The following is a 17,167-nucleotide window of genomic DNA, read 5'->3' on the forward strand; positions in this document are numbered from 1 at the left end:
TGACAAAAACGCCGCGTTTCAAGATACCCTGAATAGAGTTACTACGTTTATGCATTTTACGCTCGTTTATTTGCTCTCGCGTTTTCAATTCTGTCGCGATGGCTTTACAGAACGCTTGGCGACACGCGTTCCGAAAAAGCACGACAGTATATCGGCGTTTTTATGCAAAGCGCTCTTTGTCGCAAGTCCAGTGGCTCTGTCTGTCAAGAATAGTTTTAGCACAGTTTGTTTTAGTTTTAGTTTAGCTATTGATCAAGCGGGACATGGATGCAATGGACGCAATTGAATTCTATTTCTATTAATTGGATGTACTGCCCAACGCCTCTTACGTCTTCTATTACATATTTTTTTATAGCACAAATACAATATACACGGATCCATTTTCATGTACTTCACTGACTACTGTGTGGCCTGAAACTGGCGACAACTGATAAAATACGCGTGCATAAAATGGAGCAGAAATATACCGCGTTTTTCTCAATTTCGCGTTGAGAGGAGAAAAACGCGTGCATAAAAGAGGTCTTAATCTTATATTAAGTTTAAGTAATGACAGTCATACTTCTAACACACTGTATAATTAACTAAATTCTAGGAAAATCGTTTTAATAACACCACTGGCAGATAATCGTTAGTTCCCTTTCAACGTACCTTGCGACATTGGCGAAACCAAATGCAGAATGACGCTACGACTTCCTGCACTGTACCCCTGAATAGTAACGCTGTTCGGGTCCCCCCCAAAAGCTTCGATATTTTGTTTTACCCATTTCAAGACCAACACTTGGTCTTTCAAACCATTGTTACCTGGTGCTTCTTTGTCGCCGGTGCTCAAGAAGCCTAAATAATGTATAAAGTTACGTTTATGTCATTTATGTTTTATATCTAATTGGTCGAATTTATTACCCAAAGATCCTAAGCGATAGTTGAAAGTTACCAAGACGATGTCCTGGTCCATGTAATATTGGGGCCCTGCCCAGTAGCTCACTGATGTTGAACTGTAGTATCCTCCAGGGTGGATGTGGACGATTACTGGACGTTTTGGATTTTCAGAACCATGTGGAAGCTACAAAAGTATGTTCGGTAAATTGTGACTAGTTAAGAATTAAAAAAAAAATAAAAAATTTTTCCGAATTGTTTTGAGAAAAAAAAACATTTTTTGCGTTGTCCAGTTTTTTTGAAAATTTTGAACCTCTAGCTGTAACACAGAGTTAAATATTTCCCAGACGTCCACCACCTTATAAAGGTATATTTTTTTATACATTCCAAAATAATTTAAACACTAACCTGTGTTGAATAAACATTTACGATCAAACAATCTTCCGACACAAGGCTTCTAGACGGTTGAGGGCAAATAAAACCATCTTTGGTGGCGTCGTAGACTCCCTCCCATTTTTCCACAGGTACCGGAGGCTGACGGTTTAAAAATCGATAAGTTCCACCATCTGCACTTTTTTAAACTTAAACCTCAAATTTATGAATCTCACCTGGAATCTTAGTTCATCTACTGGTGGTTTGGCATAACGCATACCTCTGAAAGCGTTAATGGTTTTTCCCAGTCTAGAAGTCATAAGACTACCTCTTACTTGTCCTAATGGGGTAGTTACGACCGGATTTTCAGTTACATGTTTCTCTTTCTCCTCATTTTTTCCCTCACCTATTGCGAATAGAGCTAAAGTGTAGCAGACTATTAAGGCCACTCTTCGCATCATCTGAAACATGTTGTTATGCAAGTTTCCATATTCGTTCGTTCAATTCACACGATACTATTAATTATGTTTAGGCCAGTCAGATTGTCGAAAATACCTCGATTTTTTGAGTTCAGTAAACAAAGATACGCTAAAATTAGAAAAAATTCCGTAAAATTGAATGAACTACTTTACCCCAGAGTTAGGGTTTCATTTTCAAAATGTCGTCCAAAGTTCACAAAAAATAGTTTTTTTCGTTAAAAAAAAATTAAACATTTTAGAAAAAAATGTTTCAGACAAAAATTTTCAGCCCAGCTCGATGCCAATCTACCGAAACATTGACTTCTTTTTTTGGGTCGAAAAATATAGATCTGTTTCTTATTATTGAAATTTAATCGGAAATTCATTATGGCCATTTGAAAGCTGACATTTTTTTACGAATTTAAAAAAAGTGTCCTACGACTAACAAAAAAGATTGCTACCATCTCATTTACTAATTTTAAGGTCTGAAATTTACATTCGTATCAGAAGAGCTTACGAACCAAATCTGAAATTTTACAGGAAATGAGAAAAACGTTTTAGAAATCACGATTTAGAATGAATTTGTTGATTTTGCCAATATAATAAGACCAATACATTATAGTTCATTGGGGAGATTTAACATCTAGTAAAATGCCAACATATAATTTGACTTCCGGTTCATGCGCCCTTCCGATATTATTGTTTTACAAAATTGGTTTATACGCCTAAGTAAAATGCGTTAGAATATAGTGTTGATGTTTATGAATAGATACATACGCCCTTCTGATTTAAGCAAATTGCTTAAATGAGGTCATACGCCCTAAAAACCCAAAACCGACTATAGTGGTTCTTACGCCGTTCTGAAATGACGCCCTCGATATGTTTTAATTGAATACTGATGTTATTTACCAATCTCAAGTTTATTGCGGATTCCAATGATAACCTTAATTCTTTTTAATTAACTATTTATGCAAATATGTAATTTAACTGGATTGAAATTCAAATTACGTGTATTTTGACATGATATTAGATGGTACTGGGATCGTGATTTCTTTGTCAGTTATATCTGGCTGCATTTAAGAAACTATACTTAAATTTAATAAAACTCATTTAAGGGGGTCTTTTAGTTTGTCAGGTTGAAAAAAATGGATTTTTTTTTTCATAAATCGCCTCAAAAAGTCATGTAGAATACGTGGCGACAAGGATTTGTTGAAATTCGATTTCTTTATAAAGTTACAGCAGTAGAAAGGAGTGTTTTGGCGGCCGATGTCATTTTGCTACTCCACCAGTTACCACACTTCGTAGGTATGTATGTATGTACAGCTGTCCGAACAGGCATTGCCAAATAATCGTGTGTTCAATTATTTTTGTAATACGTTTTCGAACTTTCAAACGCGTTTTAGTCAATATAGTATTACCCAAAATGGTATTCATCATATATACCTTGATATCGCACAAAATACGATTTGCACTTCACTTGTTCCACTTATTCGCCGTCTACGCGTATCGAACAAGTGGTTTACCTTTAACGAACTAAACTGTCGTAGATGTATTATCCTTTTTGTACTCTTGTAAAGACTCGCTGATGTGGCACAGAATTCCCCACCAAGGTGAAAAGTTTTGCTTTATTTATTTCTTGCAGTGCATACCAGTTGAATTAATTATAATATTAAAAAGATACAGGAAATTTTGATGATGCGCCAGGGATGGACTTGAAAGAATATATAATTCAAAATAGTTTTATACTTACCATTCAAGTAGACAGGTTCTTAGAGAATAGACTATTTTAGTGTAACGTCATATATTTGGGCAACCCGCAACAAATTGTCATAGTTGTACAGACCGAATCTGACCCTTGCATATTGTTTACATAGATACTATAAAAATGAACAACTTCAGAAGAAGAATCAATTACCTGTAGGTTTATAGTAGTCAATTTTGATGTAGTCTCATTAGGTATTTACTAATTTACCAAAAAAATATAGTTTACCAGTGTTTAATAAACAATTCGAACATTGTTTCTCAACATTGTAAATTGAATATAAATAGTTTTTTGTCTCTCTTGGTTTTATTTTTTTATTCTAATTATTTTTTATTCAAGAATAGTTATTACAAACAGATTTTTGGCGCGCCAATGGGCTCTAAAATTTCCCCTATTCTTCTGAATTTTGTACTTGGTGACTTGGTTAGGTTTTGTACGGCAAAATAAAATAAAATTTGAACATTTAATAAAATACCATTCTTTCATTCATTGCTATTTCAACGTAGAGTATTTTACGCCTTTGCCAAAAGGGTAACTTCCAAGACACCAAAACTAAGCCATCACGTGTCCCCCTTAAAAGAAAATCGACGTGTCTCATATTTGTTTTAATTCCAGGTGGGTAGTTTTAATTTAAAGACTATGTATAAACTCAATGTTATTATATACTATATTTACATGGTACTGGTTCAAAGTACTGCTACAATGAAAGCGTTATTAGATCGTTTACTTTTTTATTTTGCAACATGAGACAATAATAAAAATGTAAATAAAAATTGACATTTAAATATAAAATTATTTTATTTCACAAAAGATAATGTATATTTAATACATCGTAAATAAAGAATGTTTCTAAAAAAAGGTCTCCTTATTATTAAGTGAGAGGAGAACGATATCCTCCGCAACTAATTAGTGGTTTTGCTTAGGGTCAAGGGGCAAGGGGAACAGCTTTTCCCACTCCGCGTACCGCTTTCCGTGCAGCTTCTCCTGCATTACAAGCTTCTTTCCGATATCCAAGTACTTCTGGTCCTTAAGAGTGAAAGGTTCCCACTTCACTTTGTCCAGTTTGTCAGTTGATGTAGGGGTTGGATTTCTAAAATAAAAACATTGGATATTTACACACAAATGTAGGTATTTATTTTCCCGATGTTTATTTTCAATTTTCAGTATTGTTTATAGTTCCTTACCCGGTCTTAGCGAAATTCGCATAGAGGGTCGTCAACTTTTCTACCATTTCTACTTCTGGGGATGTGGCGTTGAACCACGGGAATAATTTGGAAATGTAGAACAAATATATGAGATCATCGTGATGGACAACCCNGGTTTGGCATAACGCATACCTCTGAAAGCGTTAATGGTTTTTCCCAGTCTAGAAGTCATAAGACTACCTCTTACTTGTCCTAATGGGGTAGTTACGACCGGATTTTCAGTTACATGTTTCTCTTTCTCCTCATTTTTTCCCTCACCTATTGCGAATAGAGCTAAAGTGTAGCAGACTATTAAGGCCACTCTTCGCATCATCTGAAACATGTTGTTATGCAAGTTTCCATATTCGTTCGTTCAATTCACACGATACTATTAATTATGTTTAGGCCAGTCAGATTGTCGAAAATACCTCGATTTTTTGAGTTCAGTAAACAAAGATACGCTAAAATTAGAAAAAATTCCGTAAAATTGAATGAACTACTTTACCCCAGAGTTAGGGTTTCATTTTCAAAATGTCGTCCAAAGTTCACAAAAAATAGTTTTTTTCGTTAAAAAAAAATTAAACATTTTAGAAAAAAATGTTTCAGACAAAAATTTTCAGCCCAGCTCGATGCCAATCTACCGAAACATTGACTTCTTTTTTTGGGTCGAAAAATATAGATCTGTTTCTTATTATTGAAATTTAATCGGAAATTCATTATGGCCATTTGAAAGCTGACATTTTTTTACGAATTTAAAAAAAGTGTCCTACGACTAACAAAAAAGATTGCTACCATCTCATTTACTAATTTTAAGGTCTGAAATTTACATTCGTATCAGAAGAGCTTACGAACCAAATCTGAAATTTTACAGGAAATGAGAAAAACGTTTTAGAAATCACGATTTAGAATGAATTTGTTGATTTTGCCAATATAATAAGACCAATACATTATAGTTCATTGGGGAGATTTAACATCTAGTAAAATGCCAACATATAATTTGACTTCCGGTTCATGCGCCCTTCCGATATTATTGTTTTACAAAATTGGTTTATACGCCTAAGTAAAATGCGTTAGAATATAGTGTTGATGTTTATGAATAGATACATACGCCCTTCTGATTTAAGCAAATTGCTTAAATGAGGTCATACGCCCTAAAAACCCAAAACCGACTATAGTGGTTCTTACGCCGTTCTGAAATGACGCCCTCGATATGTTTTAATTGAATACTGATGTTATTTACCAATCTCAAGTTTATTGCGGATTCCAATGATAACCTTAATTCTTTTTAATTAACTATTTATGCAAATATGTAATTTAACTGGATTGAAATTCAAATTACGTGTATTTTGACATGATATTAGATGGTACTGGGATCGTGATTTCTTTGTCAGTTATATCTGGCTGCATTTAAGAAACTATACTTAAATTTAATAAAACTCATTTAAGGGGGTCTTTTAGTTTGTCAGGTTGAAAAAAATGGATTTTTTTTTTCATAAATCGCCTCAAAAAGTCATGTAGAATACGTGGCGACAAGGATTTGTTGAAATTCGATTTCTTTATAAAGTTACAGCAGTAGAAAGGAGTGTTTTGGCGGCCGATGTCATTTTGCTACTCCACCAGTTACCACACTTCGTAGGTATGTATGTATGTACAGCTGTCCGAACAGGCATTGCCAAATAATCGTGTGTTCAATTATTTTTGTAATACGTTTTCGAACTTTCAAACGCGTTTTAGTCAATATAGTATTACCCAAAATGGTATTCATCATATATACCTTGATATCGCACAAAATACGATTTGCACTTCACTTGTTCCACTTATTCGCCGTCTACGCGTATCGAACAAGTGGTTTACCTTTAACGAACTAAACTGTCGTAGATGTATTATCCTTTTTGTACTCTTGTAAAGACTCGCTGATGTGGCACAGAATTCCCCACCAAGGTGAAAAGTTTTGCTTTATTTATTTCTTGCAGTGCATACCAGTTGAATTAATTATAATATTAAAAAGATACAGGAAATTTTGATGATGCGCCAGGGATGGACTTGAAAGAATATATAATTCAAAATAGTTTTATACTTACCATTCAAGTAGACAGGTTCTTAGAGAATAGACTATTTTAGTGTAACGTCATATATTTGGGCAACCCGCAACAAATTGTCATAGTTGTACAGACCGAATCTGACCCTTGCATATTGTTTACATAGATACTATAAAAATGAACAACTTCAGAAGAAGAATCAATTACCTGTAGGTTTATAGTAGTCAATTTTGATGTAGTCTCATTAGGTATTTACTAATTTACCAAAAAAATATAGTTTACCAGTGTTTAATAAACAATTCGAACATTGTTTCTCAACATTGTAAATTGAATATAAATAGTTTTTTGTCTCTCTTGGTTTTATTTTTTTATTCTAATTATTTTTTATTCAAGAATAGTTATTACAAACAGATTTTTGGCGCGCCAATGGGCTCTAAAATTTCCCCTATTCTTCTGAATTTTGTACTTGGTGACTTGGTTAGGTTTTGTACGGCAAAATAAAATAAAATTTGAACATTTAATAAAATACCATTCTTTCATTCATTGCTATTTCAACGTAGAGTATTTTACGCCTTTGCCAAAAGGGTAACTTCCAAGACACCAAAACTAAGCCATCACGTGTCCCCCTTAAAAGAAAATCGACGTGTCTCATATTTGTTTTAATTCCAGGTGGGTAGTTTTAATTTAAAGACTATGTATAAACTCAATGTTATTATATACTATATTTACATGGTACTGGTTCAAAGTACTGCTACAATGAAAGCGTTATTAGATCGTTTACTTTTTTATTTTGCAACATGAGACAATAATAAAAATGTAAATAAAAATTGACATTTAAATATAAAATTATTTTATTTCACAAAAGATAATGTATATTTAATACATCGTAAATAAAGAATGTTTCTAAAAAAAGGTCTCCTTATTATTAAGTGAGAGGAGAACGATATCCTCCGCAACTAATTAGTGGTTTTGCTTAGGGTCAAGGGGCAAGGGGAACAGCTTTTCCCACTCCGCGTACCGCTTTCCGTGCAGCTTCTCCTGCATTACAAGCTTCTTTCCGATATCCAAGTACTTCTGGTCCTTAAGAGTGAAAGGTTCCCACTTCACTTTGTCCAGTTTGTCAGTTGATGTAGGGGTTGGATTTCTAAAATAAAAACATTGGATATTTACACACAAATGTAGGTATTTATTTTCCCGATGTTTATTTTCAATTTTCAGTATTGTTTATAGTTCCTTACCCGGTCTTAGCGAAATTCGCATAGAGAGTCGTCAACTTTTCTACCATTTCTACTTCTGGGGATGTGGCGTTGAACCACGGGAATAATTTGGAAATGTAGAACAAATATATGAGATCATCGTGATGGACAACCCCTAAAACACATCAGAAAAAAAAGCAATTTTTAGAGCCGATTTTAATGTTGAGGATGGACAAATGTCTTTACTCGCATACCATAAGGAGTGGTGTTGTTACTGTCAGGTAGGTAGAAGTGACTGTAGCGTCCCTGGTAGCTGAAATGGTAGTAATAGACACACTCACTGCTGTACTGGGATATCAGTTTCGCTGCTCTATTTACTGAAAATCCCACTATCGCATCGGCGTACAACTAAACAGGAAAAAATGTATTTTAGAAACAAATCCTAAGAAATACTAATCTTATTGAATGCAAATATTAAAAAAAAAACATTGAACAGAAAACGAGTTATTTTGTGTTGTAGGCAATTAAATTACCTATTGAAATTTATGGAAAAGACGGTCAACCCATGATCAACATGTTAAACGCCGGCGCCGATTCAATTGACCGTTAAACTGTTGCTCCAGCTATTTATTATTTAATTTTGTTCGTTATTTTGCAACTAATTGTTTACGTGCAAAACAGCGTTATAAACAAATTGTCCCAGGGTCAGGCAAAAGCCGCTCGGGAATTCGCTCTATTTGCATTAAATAGAGCTTATTTTTACGGTGATTAAAAAAAAAGAAATCACCTACGCGTCTTTGTTCCCAAGATAGTTTATTTATGACATTAATTATTAATTAACTATTGAACGTATCGCACCGAGATTTTAGAGACAATTAAAGAAAGGATTTAACTTTTATTTTCAGAAAGTGTTACATTATTAATATAATAAACGCGCTAGCAGCAGTAAAAGTTAACGTTAATGAATGGCCTGCCCAACTACAAATATCAATCCACCTGATGTGATATGACAAGGCGTTAACACGCATGGACGTAACGACAGTTTTTTCCAGAATACCGGAATAAGTCATCGCTTCATTTTATTACATTTATTTTAATTTGTGCATAAAATATTAAATATTAGATTTTACTGAAACCGAAATCGAATTTGTATTGTGAAGGGTTTTGTTAAATTTAATTTTATATTGAAACTTACGGTGTATAACCTTATAATATTTATTTCAGTGTTTAGTGACGGAGTGGTGTATTCGTGTTGTCTTTACTGTTAAATCTTTGTCAGATATTATGAAAAAAACAAGTATGAGAATCCTAAAAAAGGGAAACTGACAATAATGCATGTCGTAGCTCCAAATTGGTTATGCGCTTTATCCTATCCAGTGGTTGAGTACGAAAACTTGTTTTTTTTGTAAATCAGTTTGAGAGAATTGAGAAAACTATCTTATTATAAATGTTTGTATTTCATTCAAATTACGCCCTGCATAATTATTAATAGTAAAATAATATAATTACGTTAGCCAAAGCCGTGAATTGTGATTTGTCCACAGGCTTGTCATGCAAATAGAAGTTCTTCACGTCTTCGCTGACAATTTTTGAACGATTCGTGTCTCTTTCATAGATGAAAGCTATTGGCGCGATTTTGTAAAAGTCCTTGTTTATTTGTTTGGTGAGAGTTTCGTTGTTTACTACGTCTGGAAAGGAAAATTTATGAAAAATTTGTTTTAAGAAAACAAAGTCAAGATAATATAAACAATGTATACATACTTATGCGACGATAAAATTCAAGTTATTGAATACTAATGTTATTCGAATGACTGCCGTGAAAATTAATGAGTTCCTAGAATTTTAATATTTTATTTATATGTTTCACTTACTAAAGGCGTAGTATCCGAATTCATCGGTCGTTATGCCAGTAATAAAAGGTACATTTTGGAATTTTCCACTTTGTATGAGATCGATGGGGTGGGCAGTCAAGAACCGTGTTTGGCCAAAGTCGTCTTCGATAACGGGAGACCATATTAGAACTGGGTCGTATCCAAATTCCTAAAAAGGACATTTTAGTATTCAATAAAAAATGTGCACTGCAAAAAATGAAGGTATAATTTCTGAGCAAAATTTCTATATTCTGTAAAAGAGTCTTCCTTGGAAACTTATCAATGATTTAAGTGGATAATTACGTAGTTGGTGTAATATTAACATGAGAATTTACAGAAATAAAATAAATATTATTACAAAAAAAAATCTTGTTCTCTTATTGTCGGCAGTAATTTTTTATTAGATGGACTTTTCGTCTATAAATCGGATACTAAATAAAAAATGTTGTTTATCATAATACTTACCGGCGGCGGCGGCATATTGATCTCTGTTTATCCCAATTTTTGTGTACTATTATAGTAGGATCGTATACGATGCAAAGTAGAGCAAAAAATTGTCGGCCTTTTATCAAAGGAAAAAAGTGTCATCATTTTTAGAAGGCGTAAGATGAACAATTTCAAATTTAAAATGAAACTGAATGTACAATCTGAAATACCGCATCATACGCATTGTATTCTGGTAGTAACTGTAGTCGGCCAGGTGCATCGAGTGTACGAACTGGTCGGTTATACGTCAAATAGTAACCTGGCGAGCTTTGCTGTCAATTAGAGAGCACTTCCAAAAAACAAGTAAACAACAGTGGCGCGTACAGAGGTAAAATGTAGTACATATGTGGAATTTAGGAAACAAATTGGATTTATAATAAATTACATTTAAAATAAATAGTTTATGAGAATAAAGGAATTTTTGTAGCAACAAGGGTGCCAGACCTGAACTGATCCCCTCGTCCCTTCATAATGTATAAAGAAATTATTCAATTTGTAAAACCCTTAAAGGCGTACTTCATTGGTTCTCTTGACAGGCAATGATTTATTACTTTGCATCGAATATGATCGTACTATAGTTGTATTTTGCTAAGTACATAAACTGCTTTCTAAACATTTCAAATGTGCTATAGAAAACGCATTTACATAGATGTTGTTACCTTATAGATTATGTGAGCGTTTAACTCATACGAAACAATTTTTTTTTTGTTTTTTTTTAAGTAAATTAGTAATTAGTAATTAGTAAGAAAATATTTATATTACAATCAGTTTGAAATAATGGCACCAACTATTTCCTAGTTTTATTATATTTTTTTGGGGATCATTAAAGAGAATCTCAGGAAAAAAGTTACAAATTTTAATAAAAAATTGAGAATCTGACAGTCTTTTTTTATCTTGTTACGTGCTAACAAACATTAAAATATTACTCCAGTCGAATTGAGTTTGAAAGTGAACAAATTATTAGTAGACATTTTATTGCATTTTGACGGGAAAGGAAAAATTAACGTTAATTTAATTGCCTACAACATAAAATAACAAAAATTCCGATAAATCGTCTAGATTTTCGTTAGCAGTTAAAAAAAAGAGAAAAAACACATAAATATGTTACTTATTTGCAATTTCCCAGTTTAGCGTAACTTCTTTCGACTTACTTTCTTGATTTTATCATTCTACATACCCTTCCCCGTCATAAAATAGTAATTTTTTCAAATTTTCAGGTTTTATGATCTAATTCGGCTGAGTATATTTTATATATTGTTTTTACACCGCCATTTTTTATTTACATATATTCTCTTGTATGCAATTATTCTGTAAACAAATACGTTTTCTATATTGTGTTGAAATCTCTGAGGGAAATCTCCCTTAGCCATAAGTAGACATTGATTAACATATCTATATTATCTATATTAAATAGGCCCCAGAAAGATTATGCTACTTTATAAAAAAAAATCCTAAAGAACACTTCTAATGGTTAAAACGTTTTTTTGTCAACTTTTTATTTATTACTGCAATTTTTCTGCAAAATCTTCTGACCTAGCAAAAGGCTTTATTGCAAAATTTATGACAATACCGGCAAATACATTTTTTGTTTCAAATAAGTGACATTTAATTCCTTAATAAGTATTATATTAACTATATGTACATATATGTATAATATGTGATTTAATATATAACAGAACTGCGCCAATTTTTAACCGAAAGGCTACTAATTACTTTGCTATGCATTTGTATTTGTCATACGTACCCTAAACTGAAAAAGAGAGTCTCCCAGTTCTTTGAACGGCTTAGTTTTCAAGCACTTTATGATGTTGGCGCTAGTATCATCTGGACATCCTAAAATTTTTGCTTGCTTTTTGGCAATTTCCAGTTGGTTATGTGGAAGCATCCAGGCACCCACGGGCGAGCCACTCATCGCAACTCCTTTGTGGAATAAGCCTGTAAACACAGTATTTTTTTTTAGTTTCACACGTAATGCCGTACGTTAAAATTCATAATTTAAAATAAGCGGCAGTATACAACAAAATGAACAAAAAATCTTATATAACGTGCTTCCCGTGGGTTCCAATAGCAGGTCCGCTTCTACAGAGCCTAGCCCAAGAACAATAAGGGCAGATCGATGATTCCTGGCTAAGGCTAAGGAAGTGAAAGGTAATCCTGTAACTGGCAACGACCAAGTACACAGGCCACGGCATAACAACCTAACAAAGTATTCTATGGACCGTGAAAGTCTTAAAAGCACTATGGTGTTTGACAGTCATGCTTGCTGTTTGCCAGAAGTGTTTTAGCGTACCACTAATTCGTTAATTTTTCTGATTTTTAAAATTAACACAGTGTCTTCTTGATACTGGTAGTGATGTTCCTCGCTCCCAAAATCGTAGCCTAAATCGATAGCTGGGTGTGAATACGGAAGAAGGTACAAATTAACAAAAGAGGTATATCTGAATTTCCTGGAAAACATTGTACCAGAAAGAGAGAGAAACAGAAGGAAACTTGTGAGGGCGGATTTTTTCCGCTACCCATCAAATAAGAACAAATGTGGTGTGATTCACCCGTTGAAAATGATGAATATGTGTTGTACTTTATCTTAACGTGTCTTTAAAAATTACGTATTTTGATTTTTCATTGGTATCTAAATTATATTACATATTTGTGCGACCTTAGCCGTAGATGTTTTTTTTTTGTAAATATTTTTTAAACTGTCTTATCTTCATCTGTCTTATGTTAAAGTATTAATAATATCGCTAACAAATAAATCGTTAGTTCCTTTTCTACGTACCTTGCGACAGTGGCGAAACCATATGCAGAATAACGCTCCAACTTCCTGCACTGTACCCCTGAATGGTAACGCTGTTTGGGTCGCCCCCAAAGGCGTCGATGTTTTGTTTTACCCATCTCAGGAGCACCACTTGGTCTTTCAAACCATTGTTGCCTGGTGCTTCCTTGTCGCCGGTGCTCAAGAAGCCTAAATAATGTATAAAATTACGTGTATCTTATTTATGGTGTATATCTAATTGACTGAATTTATTACCCAGAGATCCTAAGCGATAGTTGAAAGTTACCAAGACGATATCCTGGTCCATAAAATATTGGGGCCCTGCCCAGTAGCTCACTGATGTTGAACTGTAGAATCCTCCAGGGTGGATGTGGACGATTACAGGACGTTTTGGATTCTCAGAACCACGTGGAAGCTGCAAAAGTTTGTTCAATAAATTGACTAACGATGTAAGAATTGCAAAATAAAAGGAAATATTGGGTGAACAATTTGTTTTTTTTTTGTCGTTTTTCTTCGAAGGGAAAAATTTGAAAAAATTTTAAAAACAACATTTGAAAAATTATTTATGAAAATATTTTTTATGGTTTTTCTGTTGGAATGAACATCAGTGAGTATGAAAATAACTTTATTTTAACAAAATAATGGCCTCAAATATCAAATTAGTAAAATTCAAGCACATGTTTCGAAAAGATAAATATTATTTTATTTAAAACATCGGAAATCGACAAAATTTTAATTTTTCATGAGTAGACAACAAAAAAAAAAGTGTCAGTTCTCTATAGCTAAAAAAACGTCGGGCTTGGAAAAAAACGTTATTTTGCAAATTCACTTAACAGTACCTACTTAATTATATTCGAATTGTTTTGATAAAAAAAAAACGATTTTTTGCGACATCCAGTTTTTTCGAAAATGTTGAACCTCTAGCTGTAACACACACAGAGTTAAATATTTCCCAGACGTCCACCACCTTATAACTAAGGTATATTTGTATACATTCCAAAATAATTTAAACACTAACCTGGGTTGAATAAACGTTTACGATCAAACAATCTTCCGAGACAGGGCTTGTAGAGGGTTGAGGGCAAAGAAAACCATCTTTGGTGGCGTCGTAGACTCCCTCCCATTTTTCCACAGGTACCGGAGGCTGGCGGTTTAAAAATCGATAAGTTCCACTATCTGTACTTTTTTAAACTTAAGCCTCAAATTTATGAATCTCACCTGGAATCTTAGTTCATCTACTGGTGGTTTGGCATAACGGATACCTCTGAAAGCATTAATCGTTTTCCCCAGTCTAGAAGTCATAAGACTACCCCTTATTTGTCCTAAGGGGGTAGTTACTACCGGATTTTCAGTTACATGTTTGCTTTTCACCTCATTTCCCTCACCTACTGCGAATAGTGCTAAGATGCAGCAGACTGTTAGGGTCATTCTTCGCATCATCTGAAACATGTTGTTATGCAAGTTTCCATATTCGTTCGTTCAAATCACACGATACTATTAATTATATTTAGGCCAGTCAAATTGTCGAATATACCTTTTGCCAAAATTTAGTTCAGCAACAAAGACACCCAAACATTAGGAAAAATTCCGTAAAACTGAATGAACTATTTTACTCCAGCTGAATGTAAGGGCTTCATTTTCAAAATGTCGTCCAAAGTTTACAAAGAACAGTTTCTTTTCATGTAAAAAAAAACATTTTAGAAAAAAATGTTTTAGACAAAAGTCGTAGAACAAAAATTTTGAGCCTACCCCGATGTCAATTGATAAACAAAATTAGTTATTGCAAAAAAACGCTAAAAATCACATTTTCTTAAAATATCTATATAATTTTAAAAAGAAAAAAGATATTTTTACGAAACTTTCAGAATATGTGGTCCTTGCCAAGTAGAGGTGCATTTTTGTAGAATTGCATAATACATATTTAATAGTTTTATGCAAAAATTTAGATTTAAAAAAAAAATACATTTTTTTCAAGTTTCAATAAATCATACCAGTAATGCACTTATGTAGCCCATCTTCTCTAAGAGTGTGCAAATTGTGCGCGTATTGCAAAATAATTGGAAATATGCGAAAAGTCCACCGAAACGTTGACTTCTTTTTTCGGGTCGAAAAATGTACCTCTAAAGCTTGATCAAGACGTAGCAGCTTTGTTTTTCGTTTTTTTTTTTGTTTGAGTGGTTGTTTACTGTTATATTGACATCAATACATTTTTTCGAGTCTGATCTCAATAAAAAAGGACCTACGAACTGCGGCTCCTGCCAGCTTGTCAGATTACTTCACAGAAGTTGTTTATATCTAATATCATAAAAAATACAGTCCACAAATAAAAAGGGTATTTCATTAACATTACAATTCTTTTACTTATAGTTGAAATGTAATCGGAAAGGCATTGTTGCCATTTGAAAGCCGACATTCTTCCACGAATTTAAAAAGAAAATGTTCTACGACCAACAGGAGTGGAGAAAAATAATTTAATTTTCAAGAAATCGCTCCGATTACATTTATTAATTTTAAGGTCTGAAATTTACACATGTAATTAAATACTGTTGTTATTTACTAATCTCAAATTTACTGCGAATTCCGATGATAACCTTAATTCTTTTTAATTACTTAACTACGTATGCAAATATGTAATTTAACTGGATTAAAATATCAAATCACGTTTATCTGGACATAATTAGATTGTACTGAGATCGTGATTTCTTCTTTGTCAGTTATTGTTATCCGTGATATCTTGCTGCATTTAGGAGACTATACCTACTTAAAAATAAAATTAATTCGATTTTTTTTTGCCTAAAAAAAGTCATACGTGGAGAAAAGGATTTGTTGAAATTCGATGTCGTTATAAAGTTACAGGCGTAGAAAGGAAAGTATTCTTGCGACCGATGCCACTTTGTGGCTCCCCCAATTAACACACTTCGTAGCTATGTGTGTATGTACAGTTGTTTAAAAGCACTGAAACCAGACAGGCACTGCCCAATAATCGTGAGTTCAATTATTTTGTGTAATACGTTCTCGAACTTTCGTACGCGATTTAGTCTTACTAAACAATATTTTTCAAAACGGTACTCGATATATCTCGAAAAGTTTTAACCGATTTTGCTCTACTTCCACAGACATTTTCTGTACACGTCTAGTTTTCGCTTGAACTAGAATAATTATGATATCATTATAGTTTTTTTTTTGTAGTGGGGAAAAAAATATATTTTTTTTTTTTCAAAACTTCGGCAATAATGCAAATTCTAGTTCTTGCGATAACCACACATCCAGAGATTAAAATGTCGTTTCCTTATTTTATTTCAGATGTACTGGAAATTTGGAATCGTGGGTAGATACTATCCGACAACTTTTTTTTACATGGATGCCATAGGAGCGCTGATTATTGTCCATATTTTACCTTAAAAAAATTTCTGATCAACCTTTCAATATCAATAAATATAATATTAAAGTTTCAACAGTTTTTCAAGTTCAAAAAAAGTCATAAAAATCAGCTCAACATACTTTTATTGTTAAATTTAAAAATATAAGGAGTTTCTCCAACGAAGATAATGTATTTCTAACTATATTTATAAAGCAATATGTGTATTTAAAAATTATTGGCTCTAAATTTAAAATATACCTACTTGATTAGATACCTTGCTATCACACAAAAAACGATTTGCACTTCACTTGTTCCACTTGCTATTAGATAAAATATTTTTTTATCAACTGCATGTATCATCGAACAAGTGGTTTACCTTTAACCACCTTTAACGAACTAAACTGTCGTACATGTATTATCCTTATTTGTACCATTGTAAATGATTCACCGATGCGGCACAGAATTCCCCACCAAAGTGAAAAGTTTAGCTTTATTTATCTCTTGCAGTGCATAGGTACCAGTTAATGGCCTGTTGAATTAATTATATTATTAACAAGATACAGGAAATTTAGATGATGTGCTATTATCATTATCATTATTATTATTATTATCATTATCATTATTATTATTATTATTATTATTATTATTATTATTATGGAAAGTTGTATTTGGAAAATTTTATGAACGGTATATATTCTGAGTTCGACTCGGCAAATTCATTTCTTGGTAATCATCCAAACTACTACTACTAACCAACAATTAATTTTATAACCGAGTAGTAGACTATTACAT

General features: G+C 33.0%; 1 protein-coding gene and 1 pseudogene across 2 annotated transcripts; both read right to left on the reverse strand.

Moving 5' to 3' along the window:
- LOC108911900 overlaps positions 1-3,246 on the reverse strand; it is an 11,101-nt pseudogene extending 7,855 nt beyond the window's left edge.
- Positions 3,247-4,244: 998 nt separating this feature from the next.
- LOC108911899 (venom carboxylesterase-6) lies at positions 4,245-16,782 on the reverse strand. 2 transcript variants are annotated; one of them, XM_023456282.1, is made up of 11 exons: positions 16,638-16,782; positions 14,233-14,454; positions 14,033-14,158; positions 13,270-13,429; positions 13,018-13,203; positions 11,986-12,176; positions 9,756-9,924; positions 9,394-9,572; positions 8,139-8,292; positions 4,650-4,782; positions 4,245-4,555 (listed from the first exon to the last, which is right to left on the reverse strand). In XM_023456282.1, exons 2-11 carry the CDS (start codon positions 14,452-14,454, stop codon positions 4,372-4,374), a joined length of 1,704 nt encoding a protein of 567 aa, XP_023312050.1. In that variant the 5' UTR covers positions 16,638-16,782; the 3' UTR covers positions 4,245-4,371. The 2 variants fall into 2 exon arrangements, with proteins under 2 accessions (XP_023312050.1, XP_018572491.1); XM_018716975.2 differs by lacking the exons at positions 4,245-4,555; positions 4,650-4,782 and adding exons at positions 7,522-7,832; positions 7,927-8,059 and having other exon boundaries at positions 16,638-16,781.
- Positions 16,783-17,167: the final 385 nt, after the last annotated feature.

Source organism: Anoplophora glabripennis, unplaced genomic scaffold, assembly GCF_000390285.2.
Source record: "Anoplophora glabripennis isolate ALB-LARVAE unplaced genomic scaffold, Agla_2.0 scaffold880, whole genome shotgun sequence".
Classification (NCBI taxonomy): Eukaryota; Metazoa; Arthropoda; class Insecta; order Coleoptera; family Cerambycidae; genus Anoplophora; species Anoplophora glabripennis.